Here is a 20542-nt window from a genome sequence, read left to right as displayed (position 1 = left end):
CATGGGAAGGAAGCTGGGTTTGATCCAAGCAAAGACTGGAAGGCTCTAAAAGGTACCAAGCATAAGCCAGCACCCCCAGATGCTTCTCTGCTAGCTAAGGGAATAGAAAAATAAACAGTTCCCAAGGATCAGAGTGCAGGTAGTATTTCACATGACATTAAGTCTTTGCCTAGTGTACTGTTTCTCTTGTCATGGCAACGTGGCAGTGAATTGCAAGGTTACGGTGGAGAGAGAGGAGAAATACCTCATGCTATGTGCAGCACATCAACTGCTGCCACACAATTTCTCCCTTTACAACATACTGTCTTCTAGGAGACTGTCTCACCAAACACATCCCAGAGCTCAATAAGGGGCTGTGCAGGAGGAAGACTCTGATTGGAGATTTCTTTGGGAGCAGATGGCTCTAAGGCAAAGGCCCAGGAAGGCTGCTCTGTCAGGGGTGGCTCTGGAGGAGAGTCTCTGCTACGAGGAGGGGACAGCTTGCTGAAGAATGCAGCCAGAAGGCTCTGGTGGGTGACAGGACTGCCAGCAGCACTCAGTGCTCTCTCCCGATGGCGAGGGGCCATCTATCCCAACCCTGCTCAGTTCTGCTAATGACCTTTCCCCTGCCTCCTCAGTAACACAAATCCAATTAGACATATTTGCAAACCTTTCTCCAGGCAACTGCACACTATTTAATCCTACACATTTACCTACCGTTCTGAGCCAAACACTGATGGGCATGAGCAACTGAGACCTGGAATATCTTTTCCACTGCTCACAATTTGCCTATGAGTGCCATCGAAATTAGCATTTTTATAATTTATGTGCACAAGTTGAACAACAGTTTTGCAACATTGACTCTCAGTTTACACAGGTATGACTCCGTTTACGCAGATATATCTGCACATAACTCTGACTTTAGCAACATTATCTTGAGAGACTTTGCACCTAATGCTTATGAACATCACAATACAGGACTGGTAGCACAGTGTCCAGAAGGAATCAAGCAATTTGGGTTCCAGTTACGGCCCTTCTCTACCAGTGTTTCACTTTTTCTTTTCCAACTTATGCCGTTCCTTGGTATGTAGCATTCTAAATTTGTTTCCAAAGGAACATTTGTCATAAAATTATTTTAAAAAACCCACAACTATTTTTGCATAGGATTTAAAGAACAACCAGAAGTCAGTTTTGCAAGGATGTTTTTCTTCTTTCCCTAAATTATTTGATTCTCCTCTTCCTGCTTTGAAGCAAGCCACAGCACAAGTTTTGAACTGGAGTGCTCTGAAGCCCATTTTACAGCGGAGGGTTTCCTTTTGCTGTGATGATATTCCCACCACCATAAAAACACAAGTGCTTGAAATGCTGAGCCTATACTTAAACAGAGTAGTTCACTACATTGTGTTTCAGCTCTTCATAACTGTGATGCAAAAACAGCTTTCACTGCCAGCTTGAGGCTAGTTACAGTGATTCATATAAGCTTAAATTGTATAAAATTCCTTTGCAGAGAGACAAGCTTAGTTCACTATTCACCTCCTGTCCTAATTTGACTTCATAGTCAAACATGAACAAATTACGCTGTAAAATCAGGAATAAGAACTGTAATAAGGTGCAGGGAAGATTTATATCCTCTTTAAACTAGCTGTCCATGTAGGTTTTGTGGAACTAGTAACTACTAAGCTGAGTTCTCTGCTAAATCCTCCACTAAAATGAGCCCTTCAAATGCATTTCTTTTTCAGTATATTTCAGTTCACAAATGAGGGCTAGGGGATACAGCTGATGGACTCACTAGAAGCTTCTTTCCTGTAGTTTTTATTAATTTATGTTTTAATAAAAAGCAGGCCAAGCTTGAGAGTTCTCTTACATTTTCCTAAGTCCAACAGGCAACTGTTAAAAACCTTTTCTCTTTTGGAAGTCATAGTCTGTACAGAAAACTCAGTTTAGATGAATTCTGTCCATGTTACATTTCTCATTCAGCAATTATTATCTCCTCTCTTGATATGAACAACTCTTTTTCCTTCACTTCACTATATCATAAATCCAAATAGCTGAACTCATGCCCCATCTGAAACTTCATTTCGTAAGAAAGAAATGCTGTGGCTACATCTCTGGTAAAATTAGATTCTGCTAATAGCTTAATTAATTTATCCATTTCTTTTATCCTTCCTCTCCCAAAACTGTTAGATTTCTAAACTTTTCTTTTAGTTAAACTTCTGATGTAACTTATCGGATATTCTGGGCATCCTCAAATCTCCCCAACTGTGTAGAAGCCGCTTAGCACTCTTGAAAATCACGTCACAAAAATCACTGGTACAGAATTTCATTTTGCATGTGCCCATAACACTTTGTGCACACCTCCAGGGCTGGGCATTAATTTACCATCCATGATATAGTTAAGGGGATCAAACCCTTCTTCTCTAATTACAACTGATTCTCTCTTTCTTTGTCACATGTAAATGAAACTACAGAAAAAAGGCATTCCTAAAAACATTCCTAGCACAAGCACTTGTGCTGTATTTCCATCAGTCAATACATGTACCAAGAGAATAAAGCTTTAGGGCTCATAGGCTGAGAGAGATAAAGAACAAAAGGCCGCAAGACTCACAGTCTATAAAGATTAGGACTCACATCCACTTCATAACAAACTCCCTGGGTTACTTACCATTTGGCCTGCGAAACTATCTCCAAACTTGTGTCTGGTAACCCCCTTTTTTCCCAGAGCACACACACTGCCATGTCTCTCCTCTGCCAGATCTCTGTCTTTCAGCCAAATTCAGAGATTTCTTTGTCTTTTTCCATTTTTACTATTTTTCTCTCTCTTTTTTTTCTTTCTTTTTCTTCTTCTTTTAAGAAAATGCATTTCTATCACAAAAGAGCCAAGTGCAGTTCCAGAGACATGATGAACAGGCCCAGTGTATAGATACATGGTTTGTGAGTTGGTTGTGTATCATCAGCCTCATTTATCAGTGTGGAAACCTGTAGAACAGTGAAGTGCATTGGTGCCCTAAGAATCCTGTTTCAGTCCTCGGGATAAAATCTGCTCCTCCTGTTCTACAGTACAATCATTTCCCAACAGACTCAGATTAGCATTTTCTATTTCCTTTCTTTCGTATTCCAGTCTGCTGTAGAGCTTTTTCCTCGAGAAATACCAAATTATCCACACTTAACTGATTTCTTATGTTGATATCGTTGGCAATGCTAAACTAGAAAAAAATAATTTGAGAACTGAAATGTTAACTGGAATCCAATAATTCTTATAAAAATGGAAAAATTAACAATTTGATCTACTCCCATGCAGTTTAACAACGATAAAAACAAACAGGACTGCTACAGAATGGCATTCAAACCCAACATCATAATTTTCCGCTCACTGTTTTTATGTGAATATCAATATAAGACCATCGGCTGATAGATAAATGAATAATTGGCATCATTACCAGAGCAGACAAAGTCCTTCTTCTGAACCTCCGCCACGAGAAAACCCCGCAGGTTTACAGGTGCCAAGCAGAAGGTGAACTGCCCGATAGTGCGCCGCTGCCGCAGCCAGTCAGACAGCCAGGCCAGGTGGCAGTCGCAGTGCAGGAAGTTGGAGTGAAGCCGCCTACAAAAGACCAAACAGCCCTGAAGTTATTAGTAGGGTTTTTGTTTTTTAACAGAAGACACAAACCAGAGCAATTATGGACAAGTCTGTCTGGCTCTTCACTACAATTTAAGTAGGACCATTGCAGGTTAATGGTTACAGCTGCGTCAGGTCTTGGCTGCCTACACTGCCATATAATATACAAATGTCCACATATAAATTAGTGCTATTATTTATAATGTCTTGGAAGAATTAAGTTAAATAATTACACGCCTACAGGTAATCATGAGCTGGACATTCCAGAAAAAAGAACATGCAGAATCTAAGATTCCTCCAAGTAATCACTTCAGCTGCAATTTCATACCAGAAATACCTGCATGAATGTGATACCTTTGAGTGAATTCAAAGGATGGCTTGGCTAAACACAACGCCCAGGCTAAAAAACAGGGTGATAGGTGATTCCTCCCTCTTCTCTCTCCTTTGGGAGGAGATAGAGAGACCCACCCCACACACCAGAGGCTATTGGTATCCTGTATGTTCCTGGGTTGCCTGTATGAATTCACCCATGCCCCTTTTTACTCTGGCAATTTAACGCAAGTATGCAAGTTCTAGACAGGAATTTTCAACTCGTGACAAAGAAGGGGACCAGGACATGGTCCCAGGAAGGGTAATTCCACACTGCAACACCAGGGCTGTTCTTTGGAATGGAAGATCAGCCACACAGCTCCCTTCCCAGCCTGCTCCATGATGGCACTAGAGACCTGCAGAAGCATTATCACATGGCGGGGGAAAGTCTGCAAGATGATGATGCGTTCAGGGAGCAAATCTGGTAATTTTAATAGTTACCAAACTTCAGGTCAAAACAAAAGCCCAGGCCATTAATTATTTCATTCCTTGTAATGAGTCATACATTGGCAGTGTTATACCAAAGCTGAAATGATAAAACAGACTGAAAACTCTGTCAGAAATGGTTAGACAAAGCATTATTCACTACTATTACAGGCATTACATTTAAAAAAAAAACCCACATAACTGGTGTGCACAGGATTTAGCCCTGTCCATCCACCACGGAAATTAACTGTCTATCTCTGAGATCTTCATATTGGAGGGCAGCAGTGGCGCATGGTCCGACAGTCCCCAGCTTTGGATGTCTGGGGTGGGCAGTCACAGGAAAAGACCACAAATCTGGGACTGAGAGTTTATCCTATGGGGATGGAAGACACTGGTCTCCTGTTTTTGTAATTGTTTTCGAAGGATGGCTAGAAGACCCTGTGTTTAGGGATTATGAAGCTATTTCATTGACACTGCAGCAAGTTGGATTTCTAGTAAAATGTTTTGTTATTATGAACCATTAAACTGCCTGGAACATTTCTGTTGATTGAAAGAACAAATAAATACATTTATGAAAAAAAGAGAACAAATACCACCTAGCCAGAAATCATCCTAAGTAAGACTTTGTTCTAACTTGGAGAGTAAACCTTTAATTTAAATCCTTTAAAGTATAATCCCTTCCCACCACAGCAGCTGACAATGACACTCAGAATTGGCATCTTCCAGGAACTGAACCAGGGCTCACCCCATGCCATTCCCTGCATCCCCATATGGATGTGGGCAGGCAGGAGTAATAAAACCGTAATTTCACAAAAAGGGGCAGCTTTCCAGTTCTGGGAGTTGTCTTTTTTCCCTCACTGAATTTGTATAGCTGGTTTCTGGGTTTTCCCATTTCAGCAGTGCAAAGTGTCACCTCTCGCCATCTCGCCTGCCCCAGCAGAGCCCCACCTTGTCACTTGTTTGAGTTTTTTGTGCAGATATTCTAACAGTTTGCTTTTGAGAGGAGATCATTTGGAGAGCCCACCAAGCTTGACAAAACAGCCTATTAGAATGTATTTTTGATAATTATATTAATGAATGCAGCCACAAAAAGACTTTTCACAGTACTTGAAAAGCATAATACACTAATTCCCTTTGAACGTGAAAAGCACTAAAGTGATTTGGTACATTTTCAGTTTACCCTTAAATAAAAAAAAATTAGAACAAATTATGCAATTACCTCTCTCAGCAGTCACTCACACATGCAGAGAACAGGACACTTATCATTAAGCAAATAGGTATGGGGGACATGCTTTAACATAAATAAAGCTGTTTCAAGCAAAGGAAAGCAGATCAATAAAAACTAAATCCTGTCACTTCCAATCAAGGCTAAAAGATCAATGAAACTTAGCAACAGAAAATACAGTTAAATAAAAGAGGTTAGCTCAGAAGATCTGATTTCTTAAAAGATTTCTTCAAGTACTTCAAATCTTACTAGCACATTTCTTTTTTCTTTTTTAAATCCCTACATTCAAGTTGAATATACTTTTAACTTTTCCTTCTCTGTTCTTAAATGAGCAGATTGTTTTGAGAGCCATGAAGAAAGAGCTGTTTATCCACAGAACTATCACAGCAGACACAGATGCAGCACAAGCAGCCCTGAATGTCCTGCTAATGGATCTCACTGGACTGTAATAGAGACAGAGGGCAAACACTCTCCACACCACACTGGGCCTCAGCTGGATGGGAAAAAGGGCTTCTTCCTACCTAAGTAACATTCAGACCAGGGACTCCCTACATGAGCTTCTAAAAAAAAGGCACATCTAAGTGTGGAGCTATTTGGGAAGGTGTACAAACTGATGAACATTTTTTAAGAAAACAGCAGAGTCACCAAACTGTAATGAACATCATTTGTCATCCACTCAAGCTGAATTTGCATCAACACCAAGGGATGAAATAGCAGATCTTATCCAGCCATTGAGCCTCAGCTTTCTCCTCTCATGCAAACTCTTCAATGAGGGTGTACATTAATGCAGGAGAAAAGGTTATAAAGTCAAATGATGCTCAGGAAACTAGAGAGAGTATTAACACTTCTCCCCAAATAATATCTTTATATAAATATTTTACATAGGTGAACAAAAACTGGTAAGTTTTACATATGCTCAGGTGCATGTTAGTTGTTAGGGTATTACTATCCATTTACATGAAACTTGGTTAAATCAAAACAGTATTAGCCTAAATTCTGAACAGAAGATATTTAGAAAATATTGAGTAATATACAGCTATGCAGACTCATCTTATTAATAATTATAATTAATAAAGTATTAATTACAAAAAGTGCTAAGATGACGGGGATAGAGGAATAATTTTAATAGAAGGAGCAGCAGAAGAAATTATGAAATGCTATTAGATTCCTGTATTTATATTAATTACTATTTTGATGACTTTTCTGCCTGTGTTGAAACAGATGGAAGGAAATACAGAAAACTAAAGCATTTCACTGTATTTCCACCTGCCTGTGTAGGATTATTTAATCCCTGTATTGAACTGCTAAGAAGGGTACTGAGTGTTATTTGGCAGCCTTTGGAGACTGAAACATGCCACTTGATATTGATGAAACTAACTTTACAGAACACGAGGTGAATGAATACGAATGCAAGTTTGCAAAGGTGCCCTTTTAGCCATAGAGCCTAAATTAAATTTCCAGCAAATCCTTTTACAGTGGGTCAGCATTCATGTTCTATAAAATGTGGCTCTCAGAATTCAATATTAAAGCTTCCCTTTATAAATCCTATTTATGACTTCCTTCCCCTTCTTTTTTTCCTTTTTTTTTTTTTTTTTTTTTTCCTTAATTACAGCAGAGGGGGATTAGTCAGTGTAAGTCTCCAGGGAGCTACATACAAAGCCATCTCCGAAATTAAACTATAAGGAAAATAGCAGAAGGCACTGAGCTCTGGTAACAGACAAGACTGACTAATCTGAGAAAGCCAGGAAAATTTTCTGGACCACCGTGACTGAATAAGAAAAGGGAAAACTCCAGGAACCTTACCTCTACCTTCATCTTCTTTATCCATTCTCTTCTAAAAAACAAACATCTAATTTCCATTTAATTGCTTACATTAAAATCTATGAATGTCACCATTTAATGAAGAATGTAAATTTAAATCAGAGGTTATCTTACATAGAATGACAAGAGTAAGAGCCATTTTTCTTCAGTTCTGATGACTTAATATGATTTTACATATGCATATATAGCAACCACGAAGCATTTTGGTTTTTTCAGTGCTATAGAAAAATTACAGACTGGCTACTATTTCCCTTTCATTGCTTCTAGGACTAAATACCTCTCGGTTGAGTTTGAGATTTTGGAGAGAAAAACAGACAGACTTTGTTTAAACAGGACTTTTCCTGAAGTTGTGTATTCCCTAAAGGAATTTAAAAGAGTAATTTATTTAAAGCAAGTTGTTGTTGTTTTTTTTTTTCTTGGTAGGTTATGGCTAAATTATACAAATGCACATTTCACAATCTTTGTATTTTGGTCTACTAAAGCCAATCAGAGCTTTTCCAGTGGAATCGTGCCCGGCTATAGAAAAATGGATTTGACATAACTGTTAGCATCAAGGTTATGACAAGACAACAAATAACCAAAGAGTTGGCTTACATTATTATTATCATGTTTGAAGATATTACTTACAGAGTCCTGATCTTTGGCATGTGGTTGAAACTGGTAACAGGAATGCGGGTGATGTTGTTGTTATTGAGAGTACTGTCAGGAGAAAAAAAAAAGAGACAAGAGAATAATAGGTTGATCAATTATTTACGTTTCTTCACCAACACATCATTTACAGAAACAAGCTGCTAAAACTCTTGGTAATACATCTGCCAGGCTGCCAGCAGTAAGACATGCTGACCCGCTCCTCAGACAATTTGTGACATTTCACAGAATCACAGTCTCATAGAATGGTTTGGGTTAGAAGGGACCTTAAAGCCCCCCATCCAGTCCCACCCCCCTGCCCTGGGCAGGGACACCTCCCACCAGAGCAGGTTGCTCAAAGACCCATCCAGCCTGGCCTTGAACCCCTCCAGGGCTGGGGCATCCACAGCTTCTCTGGGTAACCTGGGCCAGTGTCTCACCACCCTCACAGCAAAGAATTTCTTCCTAATATCTCATCTAAATCTCCCCTCTTTCAGTTTAAAACCGTGAAATTAATGAAAGACAGTGTTAGGGCGAAGCAACCAACAGCTGCATAAGAATGGATGAAGGTTACTATTTACCATGTCTGAGTACCAAGGAGCGCAGGAGATGAGTTTCTATCAAATATGGGAACAGATCCAGACTTTTTGGTTAAGCCACCACTTTGCTTGAAAACCTGGTGCAGCTTGAGAGGAGCTCACAACCGAACTCACACAGGGCAATACTAAAGCTTTGCTCTTGAAGTGCTCCCTCTTGCACCAGAAAAGCGCTGTTGACTCTCACAGGCTTGTTAACAGCTTACACGGACAGACAGCTCAAACTGCCCTTCTGAAAACAGACAGAAGGATGGGTACCCTTTCTTTGATTTCCTTATGAAAAAATATATGGGTAGTGGAACGGATGGTAATAAAATGTGACCTGACCCAGGCACATAAGGATTTCTGCTGCTCTATCAAAGCTGAGCTTAAAGAGAAAATGATCTCAGCTGCTGGTAGGGACCCCCTTAGCGCTTCTTATGAAAAATGAACTGACTCGATTATCATCAGCTGAGTGTGCTGTTCCCATTTATGTAGTTCCTAATTATATCAACGACTCTCTAGCAAATTAGAAGCTATAAAGTTTATCAAGATGGCACAGGAAATGGAAAGCACTCCAATAGGGCATAATTGCCACGTTCCAAGTGCACCAAATCTGCAAATAGAGTAGTCCAGTTTGTCATGAGAATTGATGGGGCTGGCGATGAGTCCATGCCCCAGTGTGGCCAGTCCTGCTGCCGGCTGCAGCCGCCCATTTGAAATGGGTGGTGACCACAGCACGGAGCAACCTGGGCTTTACACAGGGGCACGGCACTCGACAGGAGCACTTTGGTGGAAGACAGTGCTTTCGAGACTTTGTGCATGTGTTGCAGAGAACACCTGCTGAAGCAACCTAAAGACACATTACCCTTCCCTTAAGTATTTAGTTGTTCCAATGTTATGTATTTACATAGGATGTTATTCAAAAGTTCTTGAAGAGTTTTCGACACGTTAACTAGCCCCCTTAGTCATCTGCACACTTAAAAACATTTTTGTAATTCTGCCTAGGAACCCCTTGGCAAAACCATCATCTACAACACCAGCAGCTTAAAGCTAAATTAGATTATACCCTATTAGGCTGTTTTTCTGGTACACAGGAAGGCACGTATACCTGTTGGCGAAGCCAGGATACGCGGGCACACTGGGGAGAGGTGTGTGAGCAGGCTCTGATACTGGCAGCAGCGTGTTTGCGTTGCCACTGTGCTGCACCCCAGCAGTACAGAACGTGACCACCTTGCTAGTCAGATTGTAGCTGCACCAGATGGATGCACTATCAATCCGGAGCCAGTTTGGGGGCTGACATACCCATGACAGCAAACTGCACCAAGAAAGCAAAAATACCCTTCCTTTCCAAATCCGCGAGCAGAGCCAGTTATGTCAGGAAAAGCAAAGTTTTGGAAATTTGGAATCTGCATGTGAGATCTGTTGCCAGGGATCTGTGTCAGTCAAGTCACACACATTCACACACTAGCCCCATAAGAGCTGTAGGCCTCAGTGTATCATGGCTAATTGTATAATATATAGCACCCATTCCAGATCCCCTGGAAAATTTGATGCTGCCAAAAATTGGACAAGAAACACATAGCTAAGTATTGGGATCAACGAGCATATAAAATTATGGGTTTGTGTATTCAGTTTCTCAATATGCAAAGACTCAAACGCAGTCTATTATAAATTTACTGAATAAGATGAAAAGGGAAATACTGTCAACTTCAAAAGTAAACATGGAAGTAAGCTCTTCCAGCTCTCAGCAATGTCATTTGTCAGCTGTGCATCACAGTCTCCACATGCCACTGTCTTGCTGTGGCTTCAGCGCTGGAAGTGAACAGCAAAGTATATCTGTAGGACTGAAAAGTTCTGCCTTTGAATTCCTGCTAATGTCACAATGACACCACAAATATCCCACTGTGGCACAGTGTAAAATGAACCTCTCGGTCGTACAATTGCTACTGCTTGATGAGCTTATTTAGCCAGTGATGCAAACCAAAGTCTTTTGTGGACAGGTTGCCGAAACAAGCATGTACAACAATTTCAGAAAGTGAACAAAACCTCTTGTAAGGCTTCACAAGGCACACACATATATATATATTAACACACTCACCCCTCACTATCTATATTTATATGCCATTTGCATTTGCACATGCATGTTGGGAAGTTCAAACAGGGCTCATAAACAGAACTCCTAATTACACCACCATTTTTTTTTCTGTAAACATAAAAATATAATTTATGCTTTGCCTCAGTTGCCTGTTACATAAAAATGAGCTATGCGCTTGGTTGGAGGATTTTAGGTATCCACTGATAAATACAAGCCACATGTAAAGTCAGCTCACAAAAATGAAATCCCATACAGAACTGATGTCTGAAGAGGTCACACACGGCAATACAGGAGTCAATGGAAGCCAAAGGAATTCAAGGGAGACTTTCTATTGATTTCAGAAGAACGTGGATTGGATTCAGGCAAAACAGAACGTGACAGCCAGCTTCCCTTCTGCACTGACTGAGGGTAGAGAACACATCCCTGCCTCCCACTGCAATTCTTCATCTGGACACGGAAAGGTCAGCCTTTACTGATTTGATGATTCAAAAATATTTTTAGGTTTCTTAAAATATTTCTTTTTCTTTTTTTAACAAGAAAAGCATTATTCCAATCACGCAGTATTTCTGCTCACAAAATATCAGATGAGAGTGGCTCAGGTTTTGCTCCTAATAAGCAAAGGTTTCCCATAATTCACCGACAAATATATAGTCCTCCTTCTAAGAATCCCAAGTCAGTGCTGAATTAATGCACTCCTTAAACACAAATTTCAGGGATAACTCTAGCAGAAAGCTATTGCCCAGATGACTTAGTAGCATACTATTTCATTGATATTTAAATGTTAACCATAATGAAGGCAATAAAACATCTATGATAACAGCAATTATTTCAGGACAAAGAAGGCCAAACACTGCAAAGGGCACTAATTGACAGTGAGCTGTCTGCATTACTGCCCAGCTGGAGCTGCAGGAGTTTAACCCTGCTGCTCTGGTTGTGCAGAGCACGCAGCTCCCACACAGCAGGAACTCTTAGGCTTTTGAATGGGGACATTTTCAGGTAGAGGTACGCTCTAGAGGCATTCTGCAAAGCTTTGTCACGCACATGAAGCCTTCCCAGCAATGATTCTTAAGAGAAATGTGTCCTGACAGGGACAAGCACACAACACAGTAGCATTTTTAACACATGAAGGGAAAAAAAGAAATTCTGCCGCAGTCGTCTGCTAGCTGCTACGAGGTCCCAATCTCATTTTCATCCAACTAAGATTCAAATCCATAGAAACATATGCACAAACACCAGGAAGCTATGAGAAACAGAAAACTTCCAGAATCTTCTGATTCCTCCAACATCATAAGGCGAAACTTGCATTCTGCTTGGTTGTCCCCAGCCTTATACCTCCCCACCACTTCCAGAACCCAGCATACCCTTGTCCCTTGAAAAAGCACTGTCCTCTCATTTAGAAGTCCTCTCCCTGTAAACTATTCACATCCAAAATGCTGAATCGGGAAACTGAGGTTATAGACAATATTATTTATGCCAGCAAACTTCCCACCTTGGGCCGTGATCCTTGTCAGATCTTGCAAGCTAAGCAGAAGCAGACTGCAGCAGTCCTAAGGGTCCTCCAAGGACTACTTGGATGACGCATAACGTGGGATCAGCAATCTTCGAGGTGGTACATCCTCCACTGGTATGAACTGTCATAGTCCCATTGACTTCAATTTACAACCCCAGAGGAACTGCTCTACTAACTCACTCCTCTGCCAGCTGCCCAAACTGGTTAGAGGCACGCATGGAGCTGCTTTCTTACTTCCAAAGAATAAAGCTGATTTATAGCCCCTACTAATCAGATTATTTTTTTTTTAAAAGGAAAGAATGCTCACTCTGCAATCCTGTCACGATTTGAAAACAATTATCTATCTCCTTCCTCAAACTTCTTGTGCAAATTTGACTACATGTAGTTGCATTTGTTCTCTTCTGACTTGCTCCAAATTCATGTACACCACTGTAGTTCCCCGACAAAGAGTTTTTAATTCCAGACTCAATGTAATTACTTTAAAATAATTAACCTGTAGAAATGACTGTCGTGTGTGTTTTTTTAAATAATGTTTATGCATTATTCTTTACTCCTTTCTCCACCCTCTTGAATAGGAATTTGGGTGTTCAGGATGAGATGAGAGTCAGAAAAAAATTATACTAATGCTAGAAGAAATCACACAACTTTTATAGAAGATACTTTGGGGGAAAAAAGGAAAGGATTTAAATTTGGAACCCTAATAATAATAGAAGTATTTTATTTATAAAACTCAGGAACTCCAAGCATCTTTTCATGTTCCTTGGACTAATTCAGGGAGCAGAAATCCCAGACTGTCAGATCAATAGTCAAACACTCTCAATTCTGTAAATTACAGAGTACAAAGAGATTTTGTTTCTCTTACTTGGAATTCAATTAATGATATAATTAAGATCATATAATGATTATCAGAATGCCTGGAGACTTAGTCATCTGAAATAATAATACTTTCAATATATCTACCCACTCTGTTCCAGTTAAGTACTGGACATGAAACAAATGGATCTGAACGTCACCATGTCAGAAAAAGTTAAACAACAGAATTTTGTGAAATATCAACTATTTAATTTCTTCGATTAGTACTTCAATAAGTACCTTGTAAAATAGTAACTGTCTTAATGTTTTCCAGTCACACTTCAAGTGGAAAAATACGTAGGAGGCTTGGGATTTTTGTTAAACATGTAACACTGTTTGTGTGTGACAATACCACCTGCTACCACCCAGCTTAAAAAAAAGTTATAGTATCCTATTTTACCATTGGCAAAAAGAACAATCACTATGCAAATGTCCATTTTTCCAAGTACAAGGCGTCTTCATAATGTACATGGATTAACAAGCTATGCATCAGGACAATACTCACAGTGATGTTTCTTGTATATGATCTGAATGGATTAAAATGAAAGGGGAAGGGGCGAACATGTAGGCTGAAGACATCCTTTGTTTTTTGACAGTAACAGAGTCTGATTTTCATCCACATTCCATTTCTGCATCTGATTAGCACAAACAGCTAATCGAATTGAGAAATTATATGGTAGATTAAATTTTGATTAACACTTTCCCCCAAGCCTTAATAAGCCTCTACCGTAGTTACTACAGGTCTGCTGTGCTGGCCATTCAGGTTTATGATAGACACCAGGTTGCTTTTGTGTCGCATTTGGCTGATCACGGGACACTGCAGCACTTGCAAATTTCTCAGTTAGAAAGAAATATTCAGACCCATTTACTGACAGGTAAATGGAGAAAGAGATCTGAAAAGGCACCAGCTCATTCATTTTATTTCTAGTTCTGAAGGCCTTTTACGTTTGGGCACTGAGATTCTCTACGAGCTTCTAACACGATAGCAGGAATCCTCCAAACAACAGTCCTCATTTGGCAGCGATATTTAGTTCCTTTTCCTGCTCAAAACTCTCTAGACACAGTGGGGAAAGAGCGAGGTGCTGATCTACCTCACTCTGTGATAAACCTGTATTTTGAAAGGGAGCAGGGAAGCCGGCGGGCATGACTGGTGGAACAGCCGCACCGGGCACTGCAGCGCTGGTCGCGCTAACAAGTCCAACATTTCCTTCTGTCTCCTTCAATTACCCCACTGCTTTATCACACTGCGCTCGGTGGCTGTCTATGTAATCCGTGTGTTGTGTGTCCATAACACCATGTAATTGGGCCTAATGCAAGATGATTATCTATGTGCATGCAATGGATAGCTACAAATGGTGCATCTGCAGCCTTGTAGCATTCCCAAGAGTGAATTACTGTCATACTCCCCGATTACAGCTTCTCCCACAACCGCCATGGTTTCCAGGCTTCCTATCCCCAGTGCAACCATACATCCAGTAAATGAGACCGGAAAATTTATTAAGACTTAACCAAGGCATCTCCAAGCATAATTAAACCTCTCATTTAAATAGTTATCTTGATAATGTTATATCTGTTCAGACATGGGTGAACTGATGCAAAAGAAGATTGAGCAGCTCCCCCTAAGTTGCCAGTGGGGCTCAGAAGGGAACGCAACAGCCTGGCCCTGGCAGTGACAGAAAGACAACTTCTCTGAGACCCCAGAGCTTTGCGGGGGGGTGGAGTGTTGGTAAATAAAAATATGTGATGGAATCTTTTCACCGTGTACATGTGGACTGAAACTGTTGAACCCGTGCAAGATGAGACATCTCCATCAGTATTTATCCACATAAAGAGGATCATGGGGTCTGTCTGAAATACTAGAGATGAAATATGAATTTGGGTGACTGCATTAGCAGCAAAATTTAACACTAACAGTGACAGAACCTTAAACCTCTGTTAGCAGATTCATATCACTTACTCTTAAACTTCTCTCCAACTACATAAAAAGCCATTGCAAAGGGAAAAGAAATTCTCTGTTCCTTGTATTCAACAAGGGTTAAGCAAAACAGTAACAGGTTTACATTTCAGAAAGAGGAATGTTGGTTAGATACAGGGGAGATGTTTCTTCTCAATTTTAGAGAGTGTGCAGCCATCAGCACTGGAAGCCTGTAATAAAAGACTAAACAAATCCCTGGTAGGAATGGCACGGGACTTGCCCTAGTGTGAGGCAAGAGACAACAACTTCAGACCCCTTCCAGCCCTTACATATCACCTAATATAACTAACAGCAGGGGCAGTTTACTAATTACAAAAAGTGAATTTAAACCTATTTTTAGTAATAAAACCAAGACTTGAATCTTATACACTGCCATAATTAATGTTTGTAATTGAGATTGTAGGGTAAATGAGCTGTATTTTCAATAGCTGTAAAGAGATATTTTTCACACAGGTCAGAAGGAATTTGTATTAAATTAAATATTTACTGCTTCTCACGGCCCTTGATGAAAAAGCAAAATGGCTTTGGCACTCTATCCCTGAGCACAGTCCTCTTCCTTGACTTTCAAGGCACCCAAGGTTTGCTCGTTAGGCAAGGTCCAAAACGCAACTGGATCTCTTCAGAGTTTTGGTGAGTCCCGAGTGCCTCTTGTACTCAATCCTTTGATCTCCCCACCGACTGTTTAAGTTAAAGCCCACAATTACTGTGTGGGCATATAATGAAAGCAACTGATGCTGCACTGATTAATCCATTACTTTCAACTGTTAGAAAACATAATGATCTCACAAGGGGCTTTATTCACTGACATACAGCAGCAGAGCTCTGATCCGACACCTCAAATTAGCAGCAAAAGCAATAACAGCTGGGTTTTTGTCTCAATATTTGTACCCAACTCTAAAATGAGTTGGCACTGTACAAGTGCTATTTTTAAACACAATGTTAGCCCAGGCAAATAATCTTCTAAATAGTCTCCAGGTGACACACAAAATCCACTGAAATAAATAAAAATAACCGGTTGCCAATTTGTGGTTTCTGTTCTAGCATTAGTCTTGCGGATGTGTTCACAATTCTTCTCATCACAGCAACATGAGAGGCTCTAGCATCGCTAACTTGGGAAGCTGACATCAGAAATATGACTAGTCTCAAGGACACAGAGGAAAGAAAATGTTCTTTTTAGAAATATATGAAAAAATAAAATAAATAAGCTTAGCAAGGAATTACACACAAAGCTGCCAGCAGTGTTTACTGCTCCCATTGCCTGATTCTTCCCATCCTGTGGCTGACTTTAATTTGCATGTAACTGTCAGATTTTAACTATTTAAGTTTATTATAAAGGCCAGATGTTAATGACAGATTTTTTTTGTCCCTCGAAGGAGTGAGAAGACTTTCAAAAACATCAGCCTTTGGGGAAACTAGGTTATTATAATAACAAATTCTTTGTTTAAAATGCCTGTTTTTGTCGCCTGACGAGAAACAGGGTGATCACATTTGCCTATAGTGATAATTTTAGGGCATATTAACTTAAGTCCTGTAATGGCTGCATTAACTCTCCCTAGAGACTGGCTGTGCCTTGGCTGGAGTCTGTAGGACCGGCAAGGTCAGGAGCTGAGACTGAGAGCAGAGGAGAGGGAAAGATGGGACTCACAGCTAAGAAAATGGTTGGGCAAGCTATCAGGGTAAAGAGACTGGGACTAGGAATCAGTGCAAATGGGTAAAAGAGGCCAGAAAAAAAATCATATGGGCCTGTACAATCAAAGATTGAACTGTCATATGTAGAAAAGCGGGAGCTGGATTCTGGCAACTTATGTCTGGTGGCTGCTGCTCAAACCTTTCTAGTGTTATCTTTAGCCCTGCATTTATGTTGTATGTGCACACACTTATTATTCCTGAACATACTTCCTTACACCGACACACAAATAAGTAAAATATGCTAAAACAAGATAAACTAGAAAATCAGAGGAGAGGAGAATAAGATGAGCTAAGCCAAGATAAGGTAAAATAAAATATAATAAAGGTGATACAGAGTACGAGGATACACAATTCGTTTAGGTTGTGGACTTTGATAGATGTTAAGTCAAGAAGGTCATTCACATGGTCTTACCTGAAACATCTTACTGCTTCCCCTAAAGGAAGTCTGCTCTTTCTATATACAGAAAGACATACTGTTTCCCACACAATCAAATCACCTCTACTAGCTGTACAAAAGACAGGTACCAGTTGCATCCCCTAATTCTTTCTAATGTCTATGCCCAGGGAGAGTTGAAAAAGCTTTTTAGAGAAATTTCAATCAACTTTTCAATCTTTTACATGACATTCTAATTCTAGGCAAAAAATACAAGTTCAGTTCAGGCTGAATGGAAATTTTAGTTATAAAAGCATTGGTGCAAAGACAAAAGAACACAGGCTGAAATTATTCTGACACTGCTTTATTTTTAAATTAAGGATTCTCCAATAAGCTATTTTTCTAAACTCAAAAATGGCACAAGAAACACTGCCTTTATTTTTTTTGAATCAACAAATTTTGTCAGGTCTTAGCCTAAAGGCTACACATTTTTCAGCACACTGTACTGGGAATGACTGCTGTGGCTCTAAGTCCCAACTACATGTGTAATTTTCTGTAAGTATTTGGACTCAGAGAAACAAAAGTGTTGCTGCAAACACTGTATAAATGTTTTACTTCATCAGGGTGGTTTTGATTTTTCTCTATGGTACCCAATTTCAAGGGCTGATACTATTGCCTAGAACCACTGGGAACAAGTCCAATTATCATAATACCCAGATCAATGTCCACTGAAGTCAGTGCAAATCCTGTTGCTGGTTTCCGCACTGAAGTCAGTGCAAATCCTGTTGCTGGTTTCCGCAAGGCATGAATCTAGTCCCTGCAACCTATTTATTTAGGTGCAGATTTTCACAGGAGCCCCAGCAATCAAAAATATAATCGTATTCAATTTCAACTCACCTAAATTTTGTTTAGTAGATTAATATGAAAATCCCTTGTTCGATAAATTAATATAATTAAATTAATAATAGATTTATTTTTTTTTTTTAGGTTATACAGAGATCTCTCTTACTAAATATGGCTCTTGGTGTTATCCAGCTGCATGCATGTCAGGTACCATAGTTTATGGATTCTGTGCTACTCCTGCCAAAATCAATGGAAACTGGATTGGGTTCTCGATGCGTACAGAGGTCTGAAAACCCACCAGAATGTATTTATGGAAAGGATGAAAAAGAATCAACAAGACAGAGTCAGATCATACAAACCTTAAGTCCGATGCATCAGTACTTCAGCAAAACAAAATGGTTTCTCACGTTCCTGCCCGAACAGTTGTTTCTCTTTAGTCCTTTCTGAAGCTAAAACAGTCTTATAAACATAATCCAATTCAAACTAACACAGTCCAACCCTATAATTTGAAAGGAACAAACAACTTTTGCCATTTGTTCAGGCTGAAGGCATTTAATGATGGAGATTTCCAAGGTAAAAGGTTTCAGCATTCAGTCAGCAGAGTGCTGCGGTTTCCTTACAGGTCTCCACCAAAAGAAATTTTAAAGAAACTGATTAAATTTGGATCAGAAAGGAACAGTATCATTCTTCAAAATCATGTTTTAATTTGTCTCATCCTGAGTACACTGCAACCTTAATGCTATAATCTTACGGTGAAAGTCTCTATTTTGATAGACTTCTGTACCATAATGAACATATCCTTCCCATACTTGTTGGTGTAACACACCCAGGAACAGAAAAGCCATTCCAAGTGGCAGATAGAAATTAGTTGTCTTTTCAAAGCTATAGAAAGGGACAATAAATGGATTTCTGCATCCATTATAAGGGGGTATGTGACAATACTCAATCTCTTTGGGAGGTCGTTGTGCCACTTCATCAACTGCCGCAATGCGACACTTGCCTGCGGGACTGCGGGTCCCTGCAAGTCCCCTGCTGACCACTAGGACCAAAGGAGGGACGAGTGGCAAACCCTGTCTATGCAGCAGAGAGCTGCTTCACCAGTATAAATGCAACAATGAACATAAATGGCACTGGCACCAGTGTCAAAGCAAAAGGTTTTACAAAAGCCTTTCAGGAGGCGGGCAACTGGCATCCATGGAGAGTTGGCTGCCAGAGTCCCTGGCTTCCATTTTCATTCCCCTCCATTTACGTACCAGGTCCTGCCAGCAAAACAACACCCGTTATTCCTCTTGCCACAGCAGCCCCCCCGATTTCAGGAGCCCGGTGTCTCAGCTGCCCCTTGGCTCCCAAGGCCATTGGCATTCCCACTGGGAGAGGGCAGCGGGAAGAGATCTTTCATAGCTCCGGCAACATGACAATGGGCATGGTACAGCAGGGAACCACAAAGGCAATTCTCAGCTTCTGACAGCAGCGGAAGGAAAAGGAGCAAATCTTTTAAAGAGGGAACTTCATCTTTACTGCCAAAATTGCCTCCCCAAAATGCAGGGGATGCAGACCGTATTTATGGAATACTTTTATATTCTAACAGCATGTGATGCCCCTACCTGTAATTCATACATGCTGGAAATTAAGGCTAATACAAATGCACATGAATGAAATAAGGAATATTTGATATACACATTCTGTGAATTTAGACTTGCGGGTATGAACAGTTGTTAAGGAAAAGTTACATTTATAGAGGAAAGAAATGTTTTGAAAGAACAAAGACAACACAGTTCCTAGACAAGGGCAATTACGTGTTTCTTGGTGAAGCTGGAAAGGGATCTGCTTTCCATCAGGAATTAAACATTGAGTTTTCTTTTCATAATACATTAGACAGCGCTTGCATGAATCACACAAGAAAAAGGTTAGTACATTTAAAAAACTCCTATCTTTCTGATTTTTAAGCTCCTCCCAAATACCACCTGCCCATGAGAAGCAGCAATACCTGCTTATATTCATGCATGTGTACGCAATACAGGTAAGAAACTGAAACAATTTGAATAGCAAATACTCACAGTGTTTCATTTGCGTTCAGTCCAGAGTGAAAAAGTGCAAAATAAAAATATACGCAGAAAAAAATTCGAAGCGCTTATGATCTGTTCAGGAATATTCTACAAGCGCAAGTAGGAGCTAAACAAAAGGAGTCAACTGTTCTCCATGCATGGCTGTTTCCCTCTAACATCTGCATGCACACAAAATAAAATATAACTGCCATTGTGGATGGTCTGCCCTAACTGCTTCAGCCTAAGTATCAGCTGAAGTGCCTTGCCCGATTTCCAACGCCCCAGCCGTGGACGGGAAGACGGGGCGTCTCGCAGATAAAATGGACCCAACCCTTTTAAGACATCACTGAAATTGCCCAAGGAGCCAGTAGGAAGCCTGGGTGCTCGCAGAGTGGACTACCCCCTCCCCAGAGCCCGCCCAGCCCGCAACCTCCTTTTGCACCAACGAGGGCTTCTCAGCGGCCTTCAGGCGTCGTCGCAGAGATGCTGCATTGCGGCATTTTATCGATCACAGTAGCC

The 20542-nt window shown here is 40.3% G+C and overlaps 1 protein-coding gene across 1 annotated transcript in view; it reads right to left on the bottom strand.

The window, feature by feature from the left end:
* SLIT3 (slit guidance ligand 3) overlaps nucleotides 1-20542 on the bottom strand; it is a 519985-nt gene that overhangs the window by 194613 nt on the left and 304830 nt on the right. Inside the window, exons 7-8 of the mRNA XM_074156582.1 lie at nucleotides 8064-8135; nucleotides 3417-3580 (exon numbers count right to left, since the gene is read on the bottom strand). Of these exons, the coding sequence (XP_074012683.1) occupies nucleotides 3417-3580; nucleotides 8064-8135 (236 nt within the window). The remainder of the gene's footprint in view (nucleotides 1-3416; nucleotides 3581-8063; nucleotides 8136-20542) is intronic.

Source organism: Numenius arquata, chromosome 11 (assembly GCF_964106895.1).
Source record: "Numenius arquata chromosome 11, bNumArq3.hap1.1, whole genome shotgun sequence".
NCBI lineage: Eukaryota > Metazoa > Chordata > Aves > Charadriiformes > Scolopacidae > Numenius > Numenius arquata.
This window is presented reverse-complemented; position numbering and strand designations above follow the sequence as displayed.